The sequence below is a fragment of the Pezoporus flaviventris genome, unplaced genomic scaffold (genome assembly GCF_033815535.1).
Source record: "Pezoporus flaviventris isolate CSIRO_AGI_PZ_B2104156 unplaced genomic scaffold, CSIRO_AGI_Pfla_v1 ptg000045l, whole genome shotgun sequence".
Classification (NCBI taxonomy): Eukaryota; Metazoa; Chordata; class Aves; order Psittaciformes; family Psittacidae; genus Pezoporus; species Pezoporus flaviventris.
The window spans coordinates 23976098-23997747 of NW_026892593.1; the positions used below are offsets into that span (position 1 = coordinate 23976098).

At 39.9% G+C, this 21650-nt stretch overlaps 1 protein-coding gene and 1 long non-coding RNA gene across 3 annotated transcripts in view; one reads left to right on the plus strand and one right to left on the minus strand.

Annotated features, from left to right (window-relative positions):
• Positions 1–293: 293 nt before the first annotated feature.
• LOC133276646 (uncharacterized) lies at positions 294–11199 on the minus strand. 2 transcript variants are annotated; one of them, XR_009745939.1, is made up of 4 exons: positions 8885–11199; positions 5237–5836; positions 2845–4917; positions 294–1776 (listed from the first exon to the last, which is right to left on the minus strand). It is a non-coding gene; the product is annotated as an uncharacterized LOC133276646 (long non-coding RNA). The 2 variants fall into 2 exon arrangements; XR_009745940.1 differs by lacking the exon at positions 294–1776 and having other exon boundaries at positions 3060–4917; positions 8885–8922; positions 9293–10543.
• A 2054-nt stretch (positions 11200–13253) lies between these two features.
• BMT2 (base methyltransferase of 25S rRNA 2 homolog) overlaps positions 13254–21650 on the plus strand; it is a 36306-nt gene continuing 27909 nt past the window's right edge. The window contains exon 1 of the mRNA XM_061467710.1: positions 13254–13504. Within this exon, the coding sequence (XP_061323694.1) occupies positions 13336–13504 (169 nt within the window). The 5' untranslated portion in view covers positions 13254–13335. The remainder of the gene's footprint in view (positions 13505–21650) is intronic.

Below are 21650 nucleotides of genomic sequence, written 5' to 3' on the forward strand. Positions count from 1 at the left end.
TATTGAATGTGGTGGCTCCTTCCACCACTCATAAAACAACCTGAACATGCCATTAGTAGTCTAGCTGCCACAAAGGCACTCATCCATTAGGAACTGTCCCTGACAGATAAGAAGCTATGGAAAAGCAGTCATGATAAATTAATTCTATTTAATTCCAATTATGGTAGATTTAATCTGTGACTTCAGGGTGAAGGAGAATGAGTTCTGTGAACGTATCTCCTACTGTGGGATGTGCTCACAAAAGCTGCATGGTATCAACAGGTGACTCCTTTCTGACAGCAAGTCTTTCTGCTCAAGGTCACGTAAGGGCAACACAAGTGAATGTAAAAGTAATTATTTAGTGAAAAAAGAGGCAACATCAACAATTTTAGCTGGCATGAAAGGAGGTTATGCTTATCTTAAAGATGCAAATGTTGGTAAGTAAGCACATTTGTTTTCATTTGAAGACAGAACCATTGATCTGCTTGCTCTTGTTGTGTTGTCTAATTGATTACCTAACTGGCTGATTGGATTAAAATGTGTTCCTGGTATGTGCCCTTTCCTCCTCTTGGTTTCTATTACTTCAATTTTTAGACCATATTAAATATCACTTTAAAATTATTTTTCTGATCACAGACTACCCTTATATTATCACTTGTCGTTTTAAACACATTGAGAGCTTTAGAAAAAAATATTTTATTCATCTGTTATGTTTTCAGTCTCTAAATGCTGTATTTACTCAGTCACTTCCCATTTACTGGTACTTGGTTCTTTTACTTGGTAAAAATTTACACTTTTTACTTACAGGAAATCTGCAAATACTACAGTTCAGGTTCACTAGTATAAGTCAAACAACCTTTGTGAAAGTACAGTCTCATATCTTCATTATCTTCACTTAGCTTCTAGACTTAAAATCAATCTTGTGAAATCTAGAAAGACAAACATCCAATCTAAGTTTCAATTTATGTTTTTCTTCTGTGATTCATTAGGGTCACCCCCCATCACGTACAACAAATCATGTGCATTTTTTCAAAATAATCAATACTTGGTTAAAGTTGCCACATATGCACTCATCAATCACAAAGTATTATTTTGCAATTAAAATACTGAATTGTGAGCCAGGAACCACACAGTATCAAGATCAAAACCTGACTTACAGACCAGTGCTTTATTACCTCGCTCTGCCCTAAGGTTTTGTCGGCAGGCAGTAACTTCTTTCTCAACTATTCAAAGATGGATGGCTCAAAACTTGCAGTGCAGGTTAGGTCCCTTGATTAATTTTGGAAGGTATCCTGTGAATTACAGGATCTCTGTGGCACTCTAGCAGAGGCTATCCTGTGCCAAAATGGCTGGAAGATAAGTCTTTTTTCATCTCCACATTGAAACCGGGTGGCAAGAGGACTTAAACAAACCTCTGACATAGTAGATTTAACAACCTATATAATGCAAAGTGCCATTTTTTCTCTTAGCATACAAACTGTTCACAAGTGACTACACAAAGTGGGTGGCTTGACAAGAAACAGATGATTCAGTTCTCTTCAGTTACAAAAGGTAATGGAACTGGACTCAATTTCCCTCCAGTTACTCTTAGAGAAATGTCCTTTCTTGAAAGTGATATTCTGATGAGCACTAGCTTGAGATGCTACAGGCCAATTTACCTGTGGCTTGTGAGAGGATGCATTTGCATCAACATCTTATTTTCTTTGAGAATATATAATTTAAAATATAGTCTTGCTGTTTGTTAAGAAATCCTTCAAAGTCTGAACCAGATACAATTAATGATCTGATTTTTTTTGCCTGGAAATAATCACAAAGAATGATACTGAACAGGGGAACAGCACTTAATCTAGGGCTGTAGGATTCTTAGAACCCAGTTTTTCCTAATCCTGATCCACCTGTAAACCTTAATTTATTCACCAACCTGTCAGATTTTCTAGGTTGTGCGTGACCTTCACTCAATGGGTCTTTGCCTCATGTTTCCTTGCACTGGTGTCAAAATTTCATTAATTTAAAGCACAGCACTTCCCTTCAATGCTGGCAACCTCCATGCTAGACAGAGCTGGGCAAGCTGTGCCAGGATAAGAGGTGGTGGAGCCAGGGAAGGGCCACAGTAGGATGGCAGGGATCAGCGAAACCAAAATCAGGGACTACTTCCTACACATCAGGAATTCTTCCCACTATATGATCCTGAATTTGGAATCTTGCACATTGGCCGAGATAACAATTCTGAGGCTTGCAAGTTGCTCCTATGGCACTCACAACCACATTCAACACAGTTACGTGAATGGTAAAAATTGTGTAATGTGCCAATTAATTTATATATAAGATCAAAAAATTGGTTCTTTGGTTTTGGCTTTATTCAAAAGCTTAGTTTACAAATCTCTTCTGGTTACAATCTCTTCTGCTCTTATTTAAGGACTCATCTCTACAAGTTAGGTTTAGAAAGAAATGTCAGACTTCTACTTATGTGAAACTATAAAATCACACAAGAAACAGTGGAGGACCGACGTGAGAAAATGCTTCCTCTGAGCATAATGACTACTACACATGCAGTCAGAATTAAAGCCTGTTCCAAAACTATGCGGCTATTTCGTCCATTCATCGATCAAGATTTGCATGTTTACACACCAGATGACAACATGCAATCCAATGGCCGTTACAGGTTTTGCATTAGAGGAAAGACAGATTACATCAGTCTGTCTGAAGCCAACTGTTTGTGAAAGTATTGTAAAAAGAGTACATGTAGAGTAATAGTGATCACAAATCAGTTACTAAGCATATTGGACAAAGCCTTGCCAATTTAAATTTAAGAGAGTCAAATTTAGACCTGATAAGCAACTGCTGTCAGAAGTGGTAGATGCTTACAACAGTAATCTCTGATACTCAGCAAGCACATGTGAATTCAGCAATCTCCATCAGCAAAAGAAGACTTCAGACTATAGCCATTTGCTTGTTACCTTCATTTAGGTGCTAGGTTCTATAGGAAGAGGAGTCTCAGAAACATTCACAGATGACCTGGTAACTTGAAATACCAGAACATCAAGTATTATAGTCACTCAGCATATACCCCAGAGTGGAGAAAGTGTAGAAGATAATTTATTTAAAACAGAATTCCATTAAAAACGTGACTCACTGAGGATTAGCTAACTCTTTTGGAAGGCTCTTACACCATACCAACAACATAGGCATTTTGGAAAGTCCCTCTCTTTACAGTTTTAAAAGTCTCATCATGTTGCTCAGATAAAAAAAGGACATCCTAGCACTTCTACAGAAGTCTCAGCCATGAAGAGCTTTCCAAGTTCACCTTTGTGTTGGTATTGCTCTCACTCAGGATAAAGGAAGAATTGATACTGGAGTACAATTCAAATAACAGATCAGCCTCTGTATTCTTTCTCAACAGCCCAAAGATTACATGTTCCCATTACCTTTGGGGTGTGTTAGAAAAACCCCTAGTGTGCAATTTCCAGCTAAGCTTCTACAGGACGAAATCTAGGTCCTGTCTTCCAAAGGCTTTTAGTGATGTAACTTAAAGAACATCAAATGTAAAAGATTCACAGGCAAGAGCAATTCACATCACAGAAACATTTATGTTGTGCTCTTAACTGCTAATGGAGGCAGACCCATTCAAGTCCCCAGGAGCAAAACGTTCCTTCAGCAAATGAAAACTGGCCAGGGTCCATTCCTGTCATCTGCATGAAGAAGCTGTCACAGAACAAGCAACCCAGGTGTGAATTTAAAGTACAATAGCCATTTATCTTGTTTCTCTTAGTGCTCTGGTTCCAGCAGGTTACACTGGTGTGGCTACAGAAGATGCTGTTCACAGCTGGATGTGTGCCCCTAGTTCAGATGTTTCTGCCTCCATTATGAGGCTAGTTGATGAAGCAGCTTCTGGGCTGCCAAAATTACAGACTAAAACCAAGGAAAACCATCAGGCATAAAACACAACCAAGAATGCATCCTCATTCTAAGTAATCCTAGGCATCCTAAGCAATATCAAGGCCACAGAATAAATGAGATCTGTAGGTAGCCTAGAAAGAATTGTCAACAAGGATTCATAGGATGCATTGTGCTGAATCTGGCAACAGGGGAGATTCCAAGTGATAGCAGAAGTCCTTGTCAAACATCATTTAAATATAACCAGTGTCCATACCAAAAAACAATGTCTTTCACACAATCTAATTTGAGCTGTTTCTCTCATAAATGAGTCACCACAGACCAACAGAATTCTGTTTGCCCCACCTAATTGGATTTACAGGCAACTTCTTTTGAAATAGCAAATTGTGTAAAAATAACTATACACACAGACAACTCTCTAATAACTGTAAAGACAGTCAGAACTTTCTATATACCTATGCGTGCTTAGACTTCATCCTGAATGGTAAAAAAATTGAGGTAGCCTTACCAAAGGGAAGTACAACCTAAAATACTTTCAAACTTTCAATACTTTCTACCTTTTCACACAGGTTTGAGTATCGTTTATTAAAAAAACCAACTTCATGAAAAGGCAGGCTTCAAACTTATTTTTAAAATACATTTTTGGTCAGGTTGGTTCTATTTATGTAGAAAAGCCTCCAGGAGACCATTCTGAACATGCAAGACAGCAATGCTTCAAGTATCTGTCAGGTTGTGTGATAAGCCTCATGCTGCATTTTGCCGATTAAGTCTGGCTCCAAAAGAGGCCGGTATTATAACTTTATAACATAAAATTACGTTTGTGTTGAGCGTGTGACCTGGGAGCTGACAGCCATTTCACCTGCATTTAAAGGAGTCATTCAACAAAACCCACCTTTCACATTCCTGCAAGAAGAAGCTTTGCCTCTGGTTCTTACAAACTTCTTACCTCCTATGTTACAATTTTCCCCATTTTGCAGTATGTTGTCATTATGGCTTCCAAAATGATGTTGTTTCTTTTGTGACCACTGCAGAAAAGCAAGCTGCCTAAATAGACATTATAAAAGCATTCTTAATGTTCTTTCTCTGCAATGAAGCCATCTATATTTATAAGGAATGTCTGCATCAGTTTGAAAACTTTTCTGACAAAGAGCACCTATGTGCGATGTGTTTCAAGGAATGAGTTGAAATGGCAAATGTGAGCACTTCAGTACTGGATCCCCACCAAAATTTTAGCTGCTTTTGAAAAGCAGAACTACATTTTCTGTAAAGATATAGATGCTGCTTGACAACCACAACTCTAAAGAATTCAGTATTTGCAGTCATCTCTTCCCCTCCCATATAATTAATGAAAAAGAGACAGCACCTGTAGGGGCTGAAAAATGTGTTGTGGTTGTAATTATGGAACCATTCAGATGATACTGCTGGGATTCTGCCAAAGCCAGATGAAGGTGCAGGTTGCCATGTGGCTTGGAGGCGCTTCTTCCTCCTCCTGTTAGGATGTCACTGAGATTACTGTTGTGCTCAGAAAAGTTTTGAGGCTGCCTGGGGAGAAAGCACAGAAGGTCTCAAGCTCCAAAGGTTTGTGCTTTGTGGTGGCTACCCTAACTTTGTGTGTGTCTGCACATATGTGTCTTCCCTGTGGTTTGCTGGATGTATACTTCCACATCACCCCATAATTCCTGGATAAATAAGCCATTCTTGATTGCAGCACTGCCAGCTTTCCTGACGGCAGCAGTTCAAACCTTGCCATGAGGCAGATGGCAGCTATTCCTCAATGTATTTTCTCCTTCCTCAGCATGGATGCCACCTTCCATTTTGGACAAATGGGTTTACAGCAGCCGTTTCACCTCTGTGTTTCTCTGTGTGGCTGCAAGGCCGGGCTTCAGCACAGGCACTGCCATCCGCTGCTTTTAGTCAGAATGAAATTGTGTTAAGCAACAAAGTGATGGGAGTTGTGGAAATCCTACAGGAAAGCAGAAAGACAGCAGTGAGTAGTCAGGATGCAGGCTTGAAGGGATCTGAGGGGGCTGAGGCAGGGGGAGGATGAAGGACTGGTGCAGTGTTGCTGCTGCCGGGGCTCAGGTGATGAAGATGGTGAGAGCAACACAGGACGTGCTGTGGGATAGAAAGCACTGCAGAAGAGAGTAAGCTCTGCATGACAGCCTGGGGCAGAGGTGCTGCTGTGGCTCCCCATACAGGAAATGTCCAACAGAAAACTGGAAGGGTGTTTGAAGATAGGTATTTACTTCCTTGATGTTTGACAATTTAATTTTTTTTAACCTGTAATGATTATATGTAGCTCAAACACATACATTTTAAATTATTGAAATGTTTACAGTGTGTGAGAAATCATTAACAAAACTTAAGATTCCAACCATAATTATAGCACTCAATAACAGAAGCTTATTAGTCTAAAGTGTTTATTAATTTTTTTCTTTAGAGAGGAGTTAACAAGATGGTTAATGTCCAAGAACACTCTTGCATATACAGAGAGGCTACAGAAATTTTTAGTAGCCAGAAATCTGAAAGACTTCAAGACTAAAATCTGAACATCAGTATGAAACGTATGTCTCCATTAACTGCTACAGTAGCTTTCTGTTCTACTTCCTAGTTATTGAATGTAATAATTTATCAGTATATCCTCAACAAACTGAAACAGTTATTTAATTCTATCACAACTCTACCTATCTTTAAATAAGCATTTCAGAACTGCTTTCTGCTTCTGCAGATTGTAGTCCTGTTCACACTTTGGGGCAGCTGCTATCAGATCATCCTTAATCCATAGTAACAGGAGATGAAATTCTAAAAATATAGTGTGGAGAACGCTCACTTCATGGTATTTGTGTCACAGTTGTTTTATTAGATGTTCCAGAGAAGAAAAGAGAAACCATTCTTCTAACAGCAGATAATCTTTATCTGTGGTGCTCATATGGAAAAACTATGGCAAACTTTGTGTACTTACTGTCAAAAATTCTGAAACAGCTTTAATATTTGTGGTTTCGTTTTACCACCATTCTTTAGGCTCCTAAATCCTAATCCTTCAACTCATGAAGAGAGTACTAATCCCTTTAATTTTATTGATAATATCTTAGGCATTAGCGTCACTGAGGTCAGTTAACCAAACCTAAAACATGAACTGTGCACAAGCCAAATACAGTGTGTACAGGGTAGGTAAGAGCTTTGGCATTTCTTGCTCTTCCTGAAGTACATTATACTGCCTGCAATATATTGCCCTGAAGATAGAGCTCCATTTGATGTTGTATGAACAGACTTCGTTATTGTTCTCTCATCTTCTTTACTGAAAACCACACTTGACCTAGAGTAGGGTCCCAAATAAACCACATGACAGTATTCAAGAGGCAGGAGAAATTAAAAGGAGTTGGGCAATCTGTGGAATAGAGAACAGTTTATGCATACTGGAGATGTACAGGTCATATCTAATGATACCCAAAATATCTTCTCGCACACCCTTCCAGGACCTAGGAGGGTTAAAAAATGAGAACAGTGAAATGACGCAGAATACCACCACCTATCCATGGCATCACAGCAGAATATTCTCCATAGATTTAGTCTTTCTCAGAAATTCTCATGCAGCCTAGCCTTTCTCTGGGTGCTTTTCAGCTCCAGTAAATCCAATCAGACTGTGAGGTCATCTTAGTTTATGAGTCAGGCTATCATACTTGCAATAAAAGATTACAGGATACTGGAGTGTTTCTCAAGGTGAAAATGACCTAATGTACAGCTACATTACTATTGAGCTGAACTGGAATTATACATACCTGACCCACACAGAACGACTGGAATCTGAATCCCAAGAACTGAGAACATCTTTAAGGCTATCGGGTTCCACTCATGCATGAATAATCAAACATTAAAAGTTTTCCTACTAGCACTGAATTTTCCCAAAGTTGCTGTGTCTGAATTAATTACTCAGCAGGTTTATGCACAGCAGCTGACAGAAACATGGATCAGTACTAAAACCACATACTACTTTGACTTTGTAAGAAAACCAGTTAGACCTGCTGGATGTTTTGACATCTCTTGCTAAATCAAAGTGATTTTATGAGTTAATCTTTTACGGCAGCAAGAAATCGGCTAAGAAAAAATTCAATCTAGAAAAAGTAGCTAGTAGTCTCTGTTACAGTAATCGTTATATTGACTCTCTCTATTTAATAATTTATACAAGCCAAATAACAGGGGAATGTGCTCAGACTAAAATCAATGAAAAAAAACCCAACAGATTTTTAAGGTAATTCAAGATTATTTTTGTATGTTTGTATTTTAATGATCTTCGTTGATAGAATATTAAGAATGTTTGTGATGCTCATGTTGCAAAGCAGTTTACAATGAAGTACAGCATTTATTCGAAAAATGCATTATCTGTTCTCAGGATAGTTTTACTTTCTATACATGCACATAACATTCGGAATAAGTCACATATAAAGTATTCAGCTGGTTTTCACTAAGCATTTCAGTAGTTCCATGGAATTTAATTCCCACTTTACTATTAGGCAAGTGACACACTGAAGGGATTAAAAAATTCTTAACTTTTCCCGCACGTTGAAAGGACCAGCTCATTTCTATTGACAGACACAGGTGGGATCTGCTGGCCACAATGGATTCAGTGAATGTATTGTTTATCAGAAATGCTGGCTATTGTTAAAATTATTCCTACCTTATTGCAACACAAGCTAACAAGCAAAAGACATTATTTCAATAAATAAAATCTCCTGTGAGTATCTAATTTTTGTGGTCTTGAGGCTACGTAATTAGACTCCAAAATGAGCCTCCACATGCGAAGGACTTCAGTCTTCTGGTTGGGTGACTCTGCCTACTTGAGGAGCAACTTTAATTGGTCCTTCAGTAGAAGAATCCTCTTGTTTTCCAGAAGCAAAATATTTATTTTGGTAAGTACTGGGACTTTGGACACAAACCAAAGTCAGTATCAAGTCTGTTTTTCCCAGTAAAATACACAGGGGGCTAATTAAGGAGACTGGTGATATAAACTTACTTTTAGAGGTGTCAACCTCCACGTATGGAATCCACGATCTGTAGTTATAAAAATATTGTTATGGGGTAGTGATTTTAATTACTATGTAATTTTAATTACTAAATTACTAAAGTGTGTATAGTCTGAAGAAATGTAATAATGGACCAGCTCTTCATAACTGCATCAGTGCAAATTCAGGGCTGTGACTCCGACTTTTAAAATCAAATTATATTATTTTTCTGGCTTATATGACTCCACAATGAATGAAGAATCTTAAATTCAAACCAAATATGCTATTGTTGCCTGCTTGCCTTCCCTTTAGATACATGTAGCAAAACCAGTTCTGCATCTAACAAAGACTTATATTACCAGTGTTTCAGTATTCCATTAAAATCATTACATGCTTTTGGTAATATTTTTGCAGATTACATTGCATTAGAAACTCTTCTGATGATGTCATCACACTGGAGAGAGTGCTGCCTAGAAAGGTTTCTTCTCTTTGATGCTGTCTCACTTTTTTGGTTCCTTTTCTAAACAACCAGCATCTGTAAGATAGAAAGGATGAAGAGCATGAAAAGATTTGATTGTCCAAAGTACCACTGAAATAGGGATGGAAGCAGAGTACTGCTGATTTGCGTAGCTCAGAAAATTTTTGTAACTTTTCTTCCACAGTTTCCCTGGGGAGAAAGGCTGAAAATACAGGCTGCTGTCACTCTTCCCTCAGGAAGGAAGAGCACGTCCACTTTGTATAATCTCATAGTGAAGATGTGGGTTCAGATACTCTCTGGCAGAGCAGGGATGTGAACTGGTTTTCCCACATCCTCAGTGAATGTTCCAGCCACCTGAGTACTAGAAAGGGCTGGGGTTATTCCTTCTCCTGGCCTGTGAATTGAGTCTTTTGTTTCTAAAGCTATTAATGAAAAGTGACGGGAACAGAAACACTGCAGAACTGTGAAAAGAAACTTTTCTAGTCCACCCTAAATCGGCTCATTTTTTTGAGAAAGTAACTAATACACAGAGGATCATCTGTCCATCTTCTACATTTGAGATAGTAAGTCCAGCTACTGAAAACAATCCTTTCCCAGATGGTCATATTCCATCGTCTCCATCAGGACAGAGGCAGTTTATTATCTTATCTCCACAGAGTAAGTGCATGCAACCTTGCTTGTTCTGCTCTTGCGCCTCAGGGAAAACCCCAAGATTTATATTCATCTTCATCTGTTCCTTCACTCTTCCTGTACTGTGTTCAAGAAGTGTATTGAGCACACATGTTTTCACCACTGTAACAGAGCACTGGGTCATCAGTTCCTGGCCTGCCAGAACCGGTCCTGCTTTAATCACCTGTTCCATAACCAGCTCCTCCTTCACCCCCCCAAATCTCCATGCAGTGCTCCAGGGAACTGCCTTCTCCAATCACCTTGTATTTGGAGCCTGTCTCCAGGAGCCATCTCTCACCCCGTACTCTGTTGTAAGTATTTGTGTGTCCTGAAAGCCTAAAGCCTCTTCTTCGAGTATTCTTTTATTTTTGTTCCTGGACATACTTGACATCTGGTAAATGTTGTTTGCTTGCTTACTGAGGCATTAAAGTGCTAAGCCACTTCTTGAAGACGGAAAAGTGTATATCTTGGTCTACTTTCATATAGAACCACTTATGTTAAAAAGTCAACACTTCCCTATTTCCTGTTTTTTTAATAATAGCTTGTACACCAAGATATGAAAGTAGTCTGTGCACTGAAGTACTGATTTTTTCCCTCATAGACGTATTTATAAAATATCAGAAAATAAACAACATACTGAAAATATAAAGCAACATAATTAACTTTTATTAAAAAAGGAGAGTTTTGTAAAAACTGTAAAGTCCTAGTAGGAAAGTATGCTTACTATTAATACTGTAAGTTTTTAAATAATTGTGACAAATTAAAGCCACTTTGTATTTAAAACCACTTTGTCAGTTTTAGCAAGCACTCCTGAGAACTGAAATCAAAAGAACATAAATTAAAGAGTAACAGTTTATTACTAATCTGAGAGAGTACATTTCACTTATGTGCAATTTCCCCGATTTTCCAGTTCTACAATTAGGTTTCCAATTTACCAGCATCCAGATACACTCACATATTGGCTGTGTGCCCTACACTTCCAAGTCTGGATGCTCACAACTGAGGGAGTGGGGGGCTTGATGTCACAGAAGTATCTGTTAGGCATCCTCCAAATGCCTCTATGTCTTTTCTGTCACTGGTACTCCTACTCTTCTGAGAAGACCCCCTCAGTGCTCTCCTATAGGATCTCACTGCACATAGAAGACTATCTCATGCTTTTTCTCTTCATTCTGTGCTTCCCCAAGTGGAAGGAACATCAACCACTGTGTAGGTTTCTCCTTAACCAAAAGGTTCCTTGTAGGTATCAATGTAATCTCTTTTACACCATCTTAATTCTTCTTACATGGACTTGCATATAAAGCTAGTAATAGAAATATTTCAGAAAACTATCATTAACCCCAGCAATCAAGTCTTCTTTCTAATTTGGATTTGAGTTCCTGGACTAATCTGGTGAATATAAAATACAATAACCCCTATGAGAAGCTGATTTTCAGATGTTTTCCAAGTCAAATTAATCTATATTGGTGTTATTTTCGTTAACACATGATTTTTTTTTCAGTTTCAAAATTAAAAGAAAAATCTACCTGAAAGAATAACTCAATCACTACACTTCTCTTTCCTTTCTTAGTGCTGACGTTGGGAGCAAAAAATTTAATTCTCCTTTCCAGTATTCTCCCATATTTTGATTTAAAAAAATAAATATTCTGACAATAAAATACATTATGGCATGTAAATACAGTGATGGAAGATCCAAACTACAGTAAAGTTTTGTAAGCATTTACTGAAAAATAACAGTACAGAAACAGCTGGACCTTTGGGCACAATGCGCAACCCCCTTTCAGGGCATTGGGTGTGATGCAGTATTTGCCCACACAGCTCAGAGTGAAGTGGAAAAGGGATGTCTTTGCAGTCAGTAACAATGCAAAGCTTTTGTTTGGGCATTGTTTCTTTGTCTGGATAATTGTACCTTCAAAAAGACATTTATCAGAAGAGAACTTCACCCTGCTCTGTGATTAGCTGCAATTTTTTTTGGCAGGACTGACAGGTTGCTGATAAGAACCTGTTATACACCCACTGCATGTATCACTGACTTCTCATTAGGATGAAATCTTGACCCTACCCAAGTCAGATTTGTCACCGATTTAACTGTAGCAACAATTACCTCCTTAATGTTTTCTAATGTCTTCAGAGGAGACAATTAGCTGCTTCTGGCCAAGACAAACAAGCAAGCGACTCATGGCAGATTTCCCTGCCATGATCTTGTGAGGAGTGGTTTTGTCTGTCCTACTTCCAACGACAGCTGAAAGAGGGAACTAAAACACTTTGGGTCTGGAGAAAGATTGCAGCTGGCAGAAGCTGCAGACAAAGGTCTTTCCCTGTAAGGGGCAGTTTTGCTGGCTGCAGTTGTTGCCCCTACTGCAGCAGTGTATTTCCGCATGAAAACTGTGCTCTGCCCAGGAACAGGCCTAGCAGCACCATGTAGACAGAAAAAAGCCCGTACAAAATGGTGCTCTTCAGATACCCGCATTCACACCATAGATACCAGCCTACCGAGATTTGCTTTACCTCACTTTGAACTCAGTTTGTTTCTGCAAGGTCTTTTGTGGGGTGGGTTTTACCACCCCACTTCAGAGGGAGTCACACAGACTTTTACAGGGATCTCTAGGCAGCATGTGTGCTGGGGTAATGCAGGGAAGAGAGAAGAGCCCCTGCTGCATCCATGCCCTGGAAACACAGAATCGCAGGATGGTTTGGGTTGCCAAGGGCCTTGAGATCATCCAGTTCCAACTCCTTGTCATGCCAGGAGACATCACTGAAGGCTCTGTCCAACCTGGTCCTGAACACCGCCAGGGATGGAGCATTCACAACCTCCCTGGGCAACCCATTCCAGTGCCTCACCACCCTTACAGTAAAGAACTTCTTCCTTATTTCTAATCTAAACTTCCCCTGTTTAATTTTGAACCCATTACCCCTTGTCCTATCATTACAGTCACTGATGAACAGTCTCTCTCCACCATCCTTGAGGGCCCCCTTCAGATATTCCCTTCAGGAATTCGCATTGTCCCTGGACCCTTCATGTTTTTTCACCTAATTCTTGCACTAGTCCGTCAAGCACCCAGGGCTACCTGCTCCGTACCTGATAAAGTTTTGGAATCCGCCAAGCCCCCAGGCCCTGAACTCCCGCTGTGCGGCAAACCCCGCACTCTCAGCTACAGGCCACTGGGCGCCCAGCTCCTCGGCCCGCCCGACGGCAGCGGACTCCATCTCCCGGCATGCCAAGCGGGCGGAGCAAGCGCATGCCCGCCCTTGCCATAGTGCCCGGCGCTCACGCCTCCCCCTCAGCCGGGCTGCGCGCGGCGGAGCAGCAGTTACACCATGGAGGCCGTTCCACAGCCACGGCCGCGGCCCGGCGGGACTGCCGCCGCCGCCACTGCTCCCCTGCCGCCGCAGCAGCCCCCGGAGCAGGAGCGGAAGCTGGAGCAGGAGAAGCTGTCGGGGGTGGTGAAGAGCGTCCACCGGCGGCTGCGCAAGAAGTACCGGGAAGGTAACCGCTGGGGACGGGGCCGTCCCCTCCGCGCCGCCCAGGCAGGGCCGGCAGCTCCACTCCGCGTGGGAGGGATGGGGGGTGGCCTGGAAAGCAGCCGCTGTGCGGCGGCGGTAGGAGGGAGCCGGGCGCCGCGCGGGCCGGGGTGTCCCCCTTTGGGCGAGCCGGCCTGGTGTCCGCAGCCCCCGTGGGAGCTGCGAACCGCTGCCGAAGGGGGTGTGTCGGGGGGGCAGCGGCCGGGAGCTAGCGGCTGGGAGCCGCGCCGGCTGCGCTTCCTGCTCCTCCCCGGGAGGCTGGGGATCGGCTGGCACCGGCTGCCTGCAGCCGCCGCAGGGTCTGCCGGGGTCCTGCCGCCTTACTGGAGCTCTTGGTAGCGGAGAGTCCTTCCTGGCTCGGGAGGGCTCGCAGCGCATCTCCCGGAGCTTTTCCTGTGTGTTGGTGTGCACGGATAATGCTGCGAGGTGAAAACGTGCTAGAGGTGTGCTGCCTGTGTGTGAACATGGGTCCCTCCGAATGTCCCTGCCTTACTGCTCTGTGCGACTTTGAAGAGCTGACAGCTAGGCCTTTGGCCACCGGCAGCTTCTAAGTCGTACGGCAGTGTTTTCCACACTGAGGATCTGCAGGAGTCAGGAGAACAGTCAGTTGCGAATGCCGGGAGGGATTCAGTGGTGATCTGGAAAGGCATGGGTCTTTGTGAGTTGTTTGTGCCTTCTTTCTGCTGTGGAGAAATAGTTCAGGCTGGAGCAGTAAGCAAAAGAGTTGGGAAAAAGCTGTTACAAAATAAATTACTCTTGAGTCCTGAAAAATCTACTTTGTCATCAGTATTAACGCCTTTGTGCAAGGTTCTTATGGGTGGTATTGGAATGCTTAAAACCTCCCAGAAATGCTTTCAGATGAGTGCCAGAGTTGAGATTTGTTTGGTGAAATTTGCAGCTTCCTCTGGTTGATTGTAATAATCTGTTCAATCTCCTTTATAACACAAGTTACAAAAAAATTCATCATTCATTCTTTCAGTGAGTCCACAGCCCTTTGGTGCGTACCTGCAGAAGGACAGTCATAAAATGGGAACTCTTTGTGTTGCAGGCATGATTTCTTGCCCGTTCTCTCTGTATGGCACTCTTAAAGAAACAATGTCATACTGCTTTGTGAACTGCAGAAGTCTCCACAGGAGCCTTTCCATGGGGTTTGGGCAGAGATATCTACCTATCTAGACACTGATCAAAAGCAGCTGTTTATTTTGGCTTTGGTGAGTCAAAAGGGAGGATCTCCCTTGCTCTTCCAACTTTTGAGTGAAGGAATGTTGTATGTTTGAAAGTTCAAATTTTAGCAGTTCATATTTCTCTGTTATTTCAGAGTGCCAGCAGATTAAGACAGACAAGCATTGGCACTGTTATATTAAAAAATGTGGGCAATCTTCTGTAAACAACTGAACTTTTTATAGATGAGAGCCTAAACTACATGGAAGCCTACGTCTCAGCAGAGAGTGAGTTAGTACGCAGGAGTAAGTTGTGTGTAACTGCTTAACTGAAAAAGCCATCAGTACTCTAAATTTACTTCTTATGTCCTGTAAATTGTGTGTTAATGAAGACTTTGCTGTGAGTTTTCAAGTTGCTGTAAATTAGCAACACTGTGTATGTTCATGGAGAGAGTTAAAAACCAATCAGTTCATCACCTCATGCCTCTACCACAAGGAGAGTTCCATCCGTTACCTATTCATCCAGTCATAGGTGCTCTGTACATGTTACTAGCACTTAGTAGTCATAGTACTTCATACATTAGGTTCTTTCAGCTCTAGAATTTTGGTTTTGGAGTGTTCTCCCTACATTTTTCCATGATTCTAAAAGCAGGCTTGAGGATCTCCTTCCTAAATGTCTTTAATGTCACTCTGAAATTGTAATACTTGGATGTGCTTGACCTCTGAAGGAGCTTTCCTTAAATTTTTTTGTTTTCTAATACTTTGCAGTACTGACAAGTACATTACCCTGACAAAATCAAAGTTGACAGTTTGCTGAAGAGAAATAAAAAAGTAACAACTGTAATTTTTCAGTATGATCTGAATTATAACTTGGGTATGAAAAAGCAAGGAGAAATGCATCCTTGGTTATATGCTTAGAGTTTACTACACAGGGGAAGCCTAGTGACTCCATAGTGCAGTACATCCACCTCCATATGAAGCAGAAACAGAGCTCTCTGTATTATTCTAGAGTCTTTTATTCCAGAGCCTTGTGTTGTGCTTATTTTTGTCTTTTTTTAACTCTTCTCATGTTTACTAGAATTCTGTGAAACTAGTTTCCATTTTGTCTAAACAAGCAATCAGTACTAGAATATCTCTTGCATGGACTTTGGTGCTTTCTAGGTATCTAAATAGGATCACATACTAATTTTGTTGGTGGAGGAAAAAGCATGGCAACTATTCTTCTGAAAGCTACATGATTATGTTGCACAGGGTGGATAAGTCTAAGAAAGCCCTTGTTATTGTAATATGATCTTAAGTTAGTGTCTTCTATTAGAAGTGTAGGAGAGAAATAGATGTTTCCTTGAGACACTGAGCTTTTTATTGATAGAAGTTATACAGGCTTGATTTTAATAAGCTGATTTTTTGGGGAGTTTATTTGCCTTGCTGATGTTAGCAAGGCTGGTGTTTTAATGGGGAATTGTAAAAGGCGAGTGAGTGTATTTATCTGACTTGCTTATAACTGGCATTATTGTTACAATTTTGTTTTACTTTCTGCCATGGTTCCCCTCCTTTTTTGAAGATGAGTCAGTGCACAACTGACAGTATGCTTCAAAACTGCAAGCTAGCGAGTTTCTGAAGAAGTTCCATACTTGTCAAAGTGCAAGAGAAATATTTCTTAACTAGGGATGCATCACAGAAAAACTTTTTGCAGTTACAAGGAATTACTAGAGTAAAGCTTAGTCAGCATCATGTCATCATGAAAAAAATGTTTTTTTTTTCCTGGTGGAGTACTGCAACTCTTCAGATCTATCAAAGCTGAATCTTGGCTTCTTTTTCAATTTCTGCATTTGTTGAACCACTTCTACTTTTAAGTATGGTGGATGAGTTTTGTATGTACTTCTGTATTGTGGCTCATGTCATATCCTAATCCCAGAGCATGCCAGTGTATGACAAAACATTCGCCATGTTTGAAATTGTTCAACTTGAATTCTTTTTGGTTTGCGTTGAAGTGCATTGGGGTTTTCTTCCTTCAACAACTTTAGCTTTTTTTTTTACTGTGACTAGTACCTACCTTTTCCTATTTTCAGAACATTAATAATCTAGTATGACTTCTAATGGGAATAGTTATATTTTTTTCTCCTTTCTCATCTTCATCCTTTTCAATTTCCTGTCTTTCCCCTTACACTCTGTTGTTCATTAGTAAGTAAGGAAAGTATGTAATCATAAATGCCGTGTCACATTTGGTATTTCATGTTTGCAGGATACTCTTTTTCCACTGTGGCTCCTATGGCAGTATTATGCTATATATTTTTAAACGGTTTAATGAGGTTTATCAAACAAGTGTGGGGACTTTAGTGGGGGAAAAAAGGTGTATTTTTTTCAAATTAAAGTGGTTGGTCCCTGTCCACAGGGAGTGAATGTGTCAACTAAATTAGTTAATCCTTGTGAGTAAATTAGTTAAAAGTTGTTTCAGACTAAGGCAGTGATAAAGACAGACAATGCCTATCTAGTGGTTCCTGATGATACACGTAATTCCTCAGGTTAGCATGTAAATTTTGTCTCCATGAAGAAAACTTCAAGTGCAAACAAAAGACACTGAGGTATAACATGTTCACTTAGGAGTATATCTTGTTAGCATAAGACTTGTGTTTTTCTGAAGTTTTACTCCTGCTTCCCATCTAGAATGCATTAGTTTCATCTTAATTACCTTACACACCAGGGTAAAATCCAACAGCTAAAACAGCTCTCAAGTGCCCAGTTAGTCACTTCAGAGAAACTTCAGGGCTCTACATGCTTGACACAAGCACTTAGTACAGAAATTAGGGTTTTTCATGAGTCTTGAATTTCTCCCACTAGCCTGTTACAACATTGGGATGGGGAAAACCAGTGTTTGCTTTAGTCTCTTGGTTCTGTAGCCTGGTACTGTACATGACCCTGAATTTTATAGGATCTTCTTGTATGCATCCTTCGGGCACCTGCAGCTGTGGGCTGGAGCATGTTGTATCGGTTGCATACGTGCATGTATTCTGCATATATTGCATGCATACTGATGTCTGTCAAGCCCGATAGGCTTGTAAAAGCAGATTTAGAGGTTTGTAGGGAGCTAAACATGATCTGCTGAACATCTGCTATGTGATATTTGTTTGTTTGTTTCCTGTTGCTTGTAGCAGCCAAGTAGGCTTAATTTTTACTGTGGTAAAAATCCCTTCCCCTGATACAGAGGCAGTCTTCTTTTTCTTTTCCCTGAGTTGTTTATAACTTTTATAGTCATGCAGGGCTGTATTTATAAAGTAAAAGCTTTCATTATGCATTATGAGCCTCAGTTGTAGATCGTTTTGTACATAGTCTGGAAAGATGATTTACAGGACTCTCTACTTCTCCCTGGAAATCCCTATTAAGTGCAAGTGGGAATAAATGCTGAGCTATCTGTAAAGGTATTTTATGAAATATTTTGCAGTGTGTTCACTAAGATGTTTCATTTCTCCTTCCACACACTTGTTAAAGCTGTTCAGGCTTAAAATCACACGGAATTGGTACTTGTCCTGGTATTAGTTACTGTGTCACAGGAGCTGATAGAAACATTCTTAGGTGGTAGTCTGATTCCTTTAAAGAAAGATTTGTTGAAATGTCAAAGAAATGGATAATGACTTTATCAGGAGTTATCCAAATTCAGAAAATCAGGAAAAATTTACAGTGCCCTGCCTGATGATAATAAGTGGCCTGAGTAGGTAAGTGGTTTAGGCATTCATGGGAGAAATGTCGTTCTGAAATTAGTTGCTTCGTGGTCTCTGCCTCTTGCATGTTTTTCATGAAGAACCTTGAGAGAGCTGAGGTTCTTCCTGATGTGAAACAGGAAACGTTTTGAAATAGTGGCATTTTCACAGGACAGGAAAACTTTGTCACTGACCTCTACATGTCAGTTAACAGTTGTTACTCCTTTTTGTTAAATGTAACTGGCTTACTGTAGAAATAAACGTAAGTTTTCAAGGTCTCCATTTGTCTTTTCCCAGTTGCATTAATTTCTTGGAAGAGGGAGACATTTTGTAATAGTAACTGTTACATTTTTCAAGCAATAGAAACAAAATTCCATTTCATTAAAATTAATGCAGTTTTATCACATAAGCATTAAGATACGATTGCCCTTTCAGTTTGCACACCACAGTTTTGCAAGGAAGTTTCTTTAGAAATCCCATAGTTGTAGAGTTTGGGGGATTTAATCATTGGTATCATGTAGTTAGCTCACAGTTTTTGAAAGCAACACACTGGCTATGGCACAGACTTACACTCACTGAACAAACAACTGTATGTAACCTTCTTCCCTGCTCCTTTATTGCCTTGGGGGGAAGATGGTGTTCCTGTTGCAGGGTCAGCATAATGAAATCTGTACCTGTGCCTCGTCTGTTTCCCATTTTTGCTTCTGCATTTTCAGAAATTTACCGAAATCAGTGGTTTTTGGTAATATGTTCATTTCTGTGTTGATGGTGATGTCGTCCATCCCATGAAGTCAGGTTTGGGGGAGAGGGGTGATAGTTTCCATTAGAGTAGATCCAACACCTGGGGGCAGTAATTGCTTAAACTATCACAAATAGGTTCCCCACTCTCTGTGTGACAGCCATCAGTGATTTGTAGCAGATAGAGACCCAGGTCATTCTTCAGGGTGATTTAAGCTGACTGCAGTAGATGTCTTCAGTAGCAGATCATTTGTGCCCTGGTTGTCTATTTAGTGTAAACAGATAGATAGCAAGTTTACCTGCCAAGTTAAATGTAGAAACTCTCATTTGGTCAAATAAATCCTTTCTGTGTGAATAGAGGGAAGAAATGTTTAGAAAAAAAAAGTGAGATTCTATGTTGGTTTTTTTTTAAGATTTTATTGTGAAATATTTCAGGTAAATCCTAAGGAATTTAAAACAAACACTAGTCAGACAAGAGAAGGAAAATATTAGCTCTGACTGCTTGAACTTTGTCCAACTTGAACTTCATGTTCTGTATTTAGACATGTAAAACTGGAAAACCGTGAAGCCAAAAAATGCCTAATGCCTTTCATAAGAAATACTGGATATACTGTTTTAGTAAGACAGATGTTCAGTAAGTTTCTAGTTTATCTTGTGCACACTGTAACTTGTAGATAGCATATTAGCTGATACTCTTCATGTAATTAGTTTTACTGATCATTGCCACAGCATCCAGACATTTAGTAGTACAGCTAAATGTTAACTGACAAATCACTGTTAATGACAAAAATTTTGTCATATTCATAGGAATTTGATTTCAGCTTTAGCCTCATGGGCAGCATAGGGTTGCTTTTCCCATTTATTGTTCAGCATGTTGTAGAAATTTAGCATGTTTATTGTTTCTAGCAAGTAGTGAAGAGGCAGTGTTAAGAAGCTAAAAATGAGATGGATTTTCTTCATTCTGCAGTGCATCGCCATCAGCAACAAAAAAGAAAGCTCAGAGGTCTTGCTAGGCATTGCTAGTGCCAGCAGCTTTTATCCGAAGTTATCCAGCATTGTCATGGACACTTTTTAATTCTGAGGATAGGTTTGCTTTATACAATGAGCAATTCAAAGAGCTTAATTAATAACTGTTGTACAAATATGAACATGTCACTTTTGCTTGTCTTTCATTGTTAGTCAATGTATTGACCTTATTTTCTCCTCTACCAGAGCCATCAAAGATGTAGATGGGAAGGTAGTGTGCTGTTAAATAGGAGTATTGAAAAGGCAGTGGATTGGATCTGGGTTGTTTGTGGGTTTTTTTTTTTTACATTACCAATTTGTATCAGCATGTAGGCAGGCATCCTTTAAACCCTTGTTTGGTTTTTTGAATAGGCTTGTTTTGTTTTTTTTTTCTTCCTTTTTGGGGCATGTTTTGTCATTTAAATTTTGGGATGCAAGGTCTTGCTTGGTGGTGGATGAAGTATTTTGTACTTGCTTTTGAGCTTGTCAGAGATGACTGCACTGTTTTTCTGAAGAGCACCAATCGAATTAAGGAAATGAATAATTACAAAACTTGTCTTGCGGGTACAGATAGTACTTTTAACTCTGAATGACTTTACTATTTTATTGCTTGATAAAGCAGAATGATTCAAGTAGGTTGTTTGGGTTTCAATCCCATTCCAAAATGAAAAATACTGCCTTTAGCAAAACTGATCTCTGTTTCTTTTTTTATACAGAGGGTTGTGATTTATTTAAAATACCAATTGATTTGTTCTGTCAGAAGTTGAAGAATAGTTGACTAATAAATTTTTCTATTTCATAAAGATACCTTAAATGACAGTTCCACTTAACACCCTATAAAGAAATATATTAAATGTATTTTTAAAACAAACAAAACAGAAATTACGATGGAAGCAAGCTGCATTTTTGTTCTTCAAAACAGACTGCCTGGAGAGAAGAGTTACAGTGTGGGTTTGTCTCACTTAGAATGACAAACCTGGTTTGCTCTGCTGGGGACCTTTGATGAGATCTTGTAAATAAACGTGGAATGACAAGAGGTCTTACTGAGCTTGTATGACTCTTTCTTCTTTATTACAAGTGTTTTCGGTTGTTGAAACTTCCAGCTAACGTTAGGTTCTCCAGTGCTGTTACCCACAATTAAAGCTATCGTGTAATTAGGATCATTTAAAAATAACTTCTTCATGCCTGACCTGTTCTGTCTGTGACAGGGTTCAGAAACTGCTGATTACTTTGTGGTTGGGTTTGGGTTTATGATTTGGCTATTATGCGGGCAATATTAATGTAGGTGGAAAACATTTAGAGGGACTCATCTATTCTAGGTAAACAATACTGGATTTTTGTTACTGCATTAGAACAGGCTGTGTTACAAAGAACCTACAAGTTGGTCAGTCATTTGTTCATTGACAATTGCTAGAAAGAGGTGGGCTTTGGGCTTTTTTGTTTTTAAAGGAATAATTAATCTTCAACGTGAAGAGCAGGTAATACTTATTTTCCAGGCAATTGTGATAAAGAG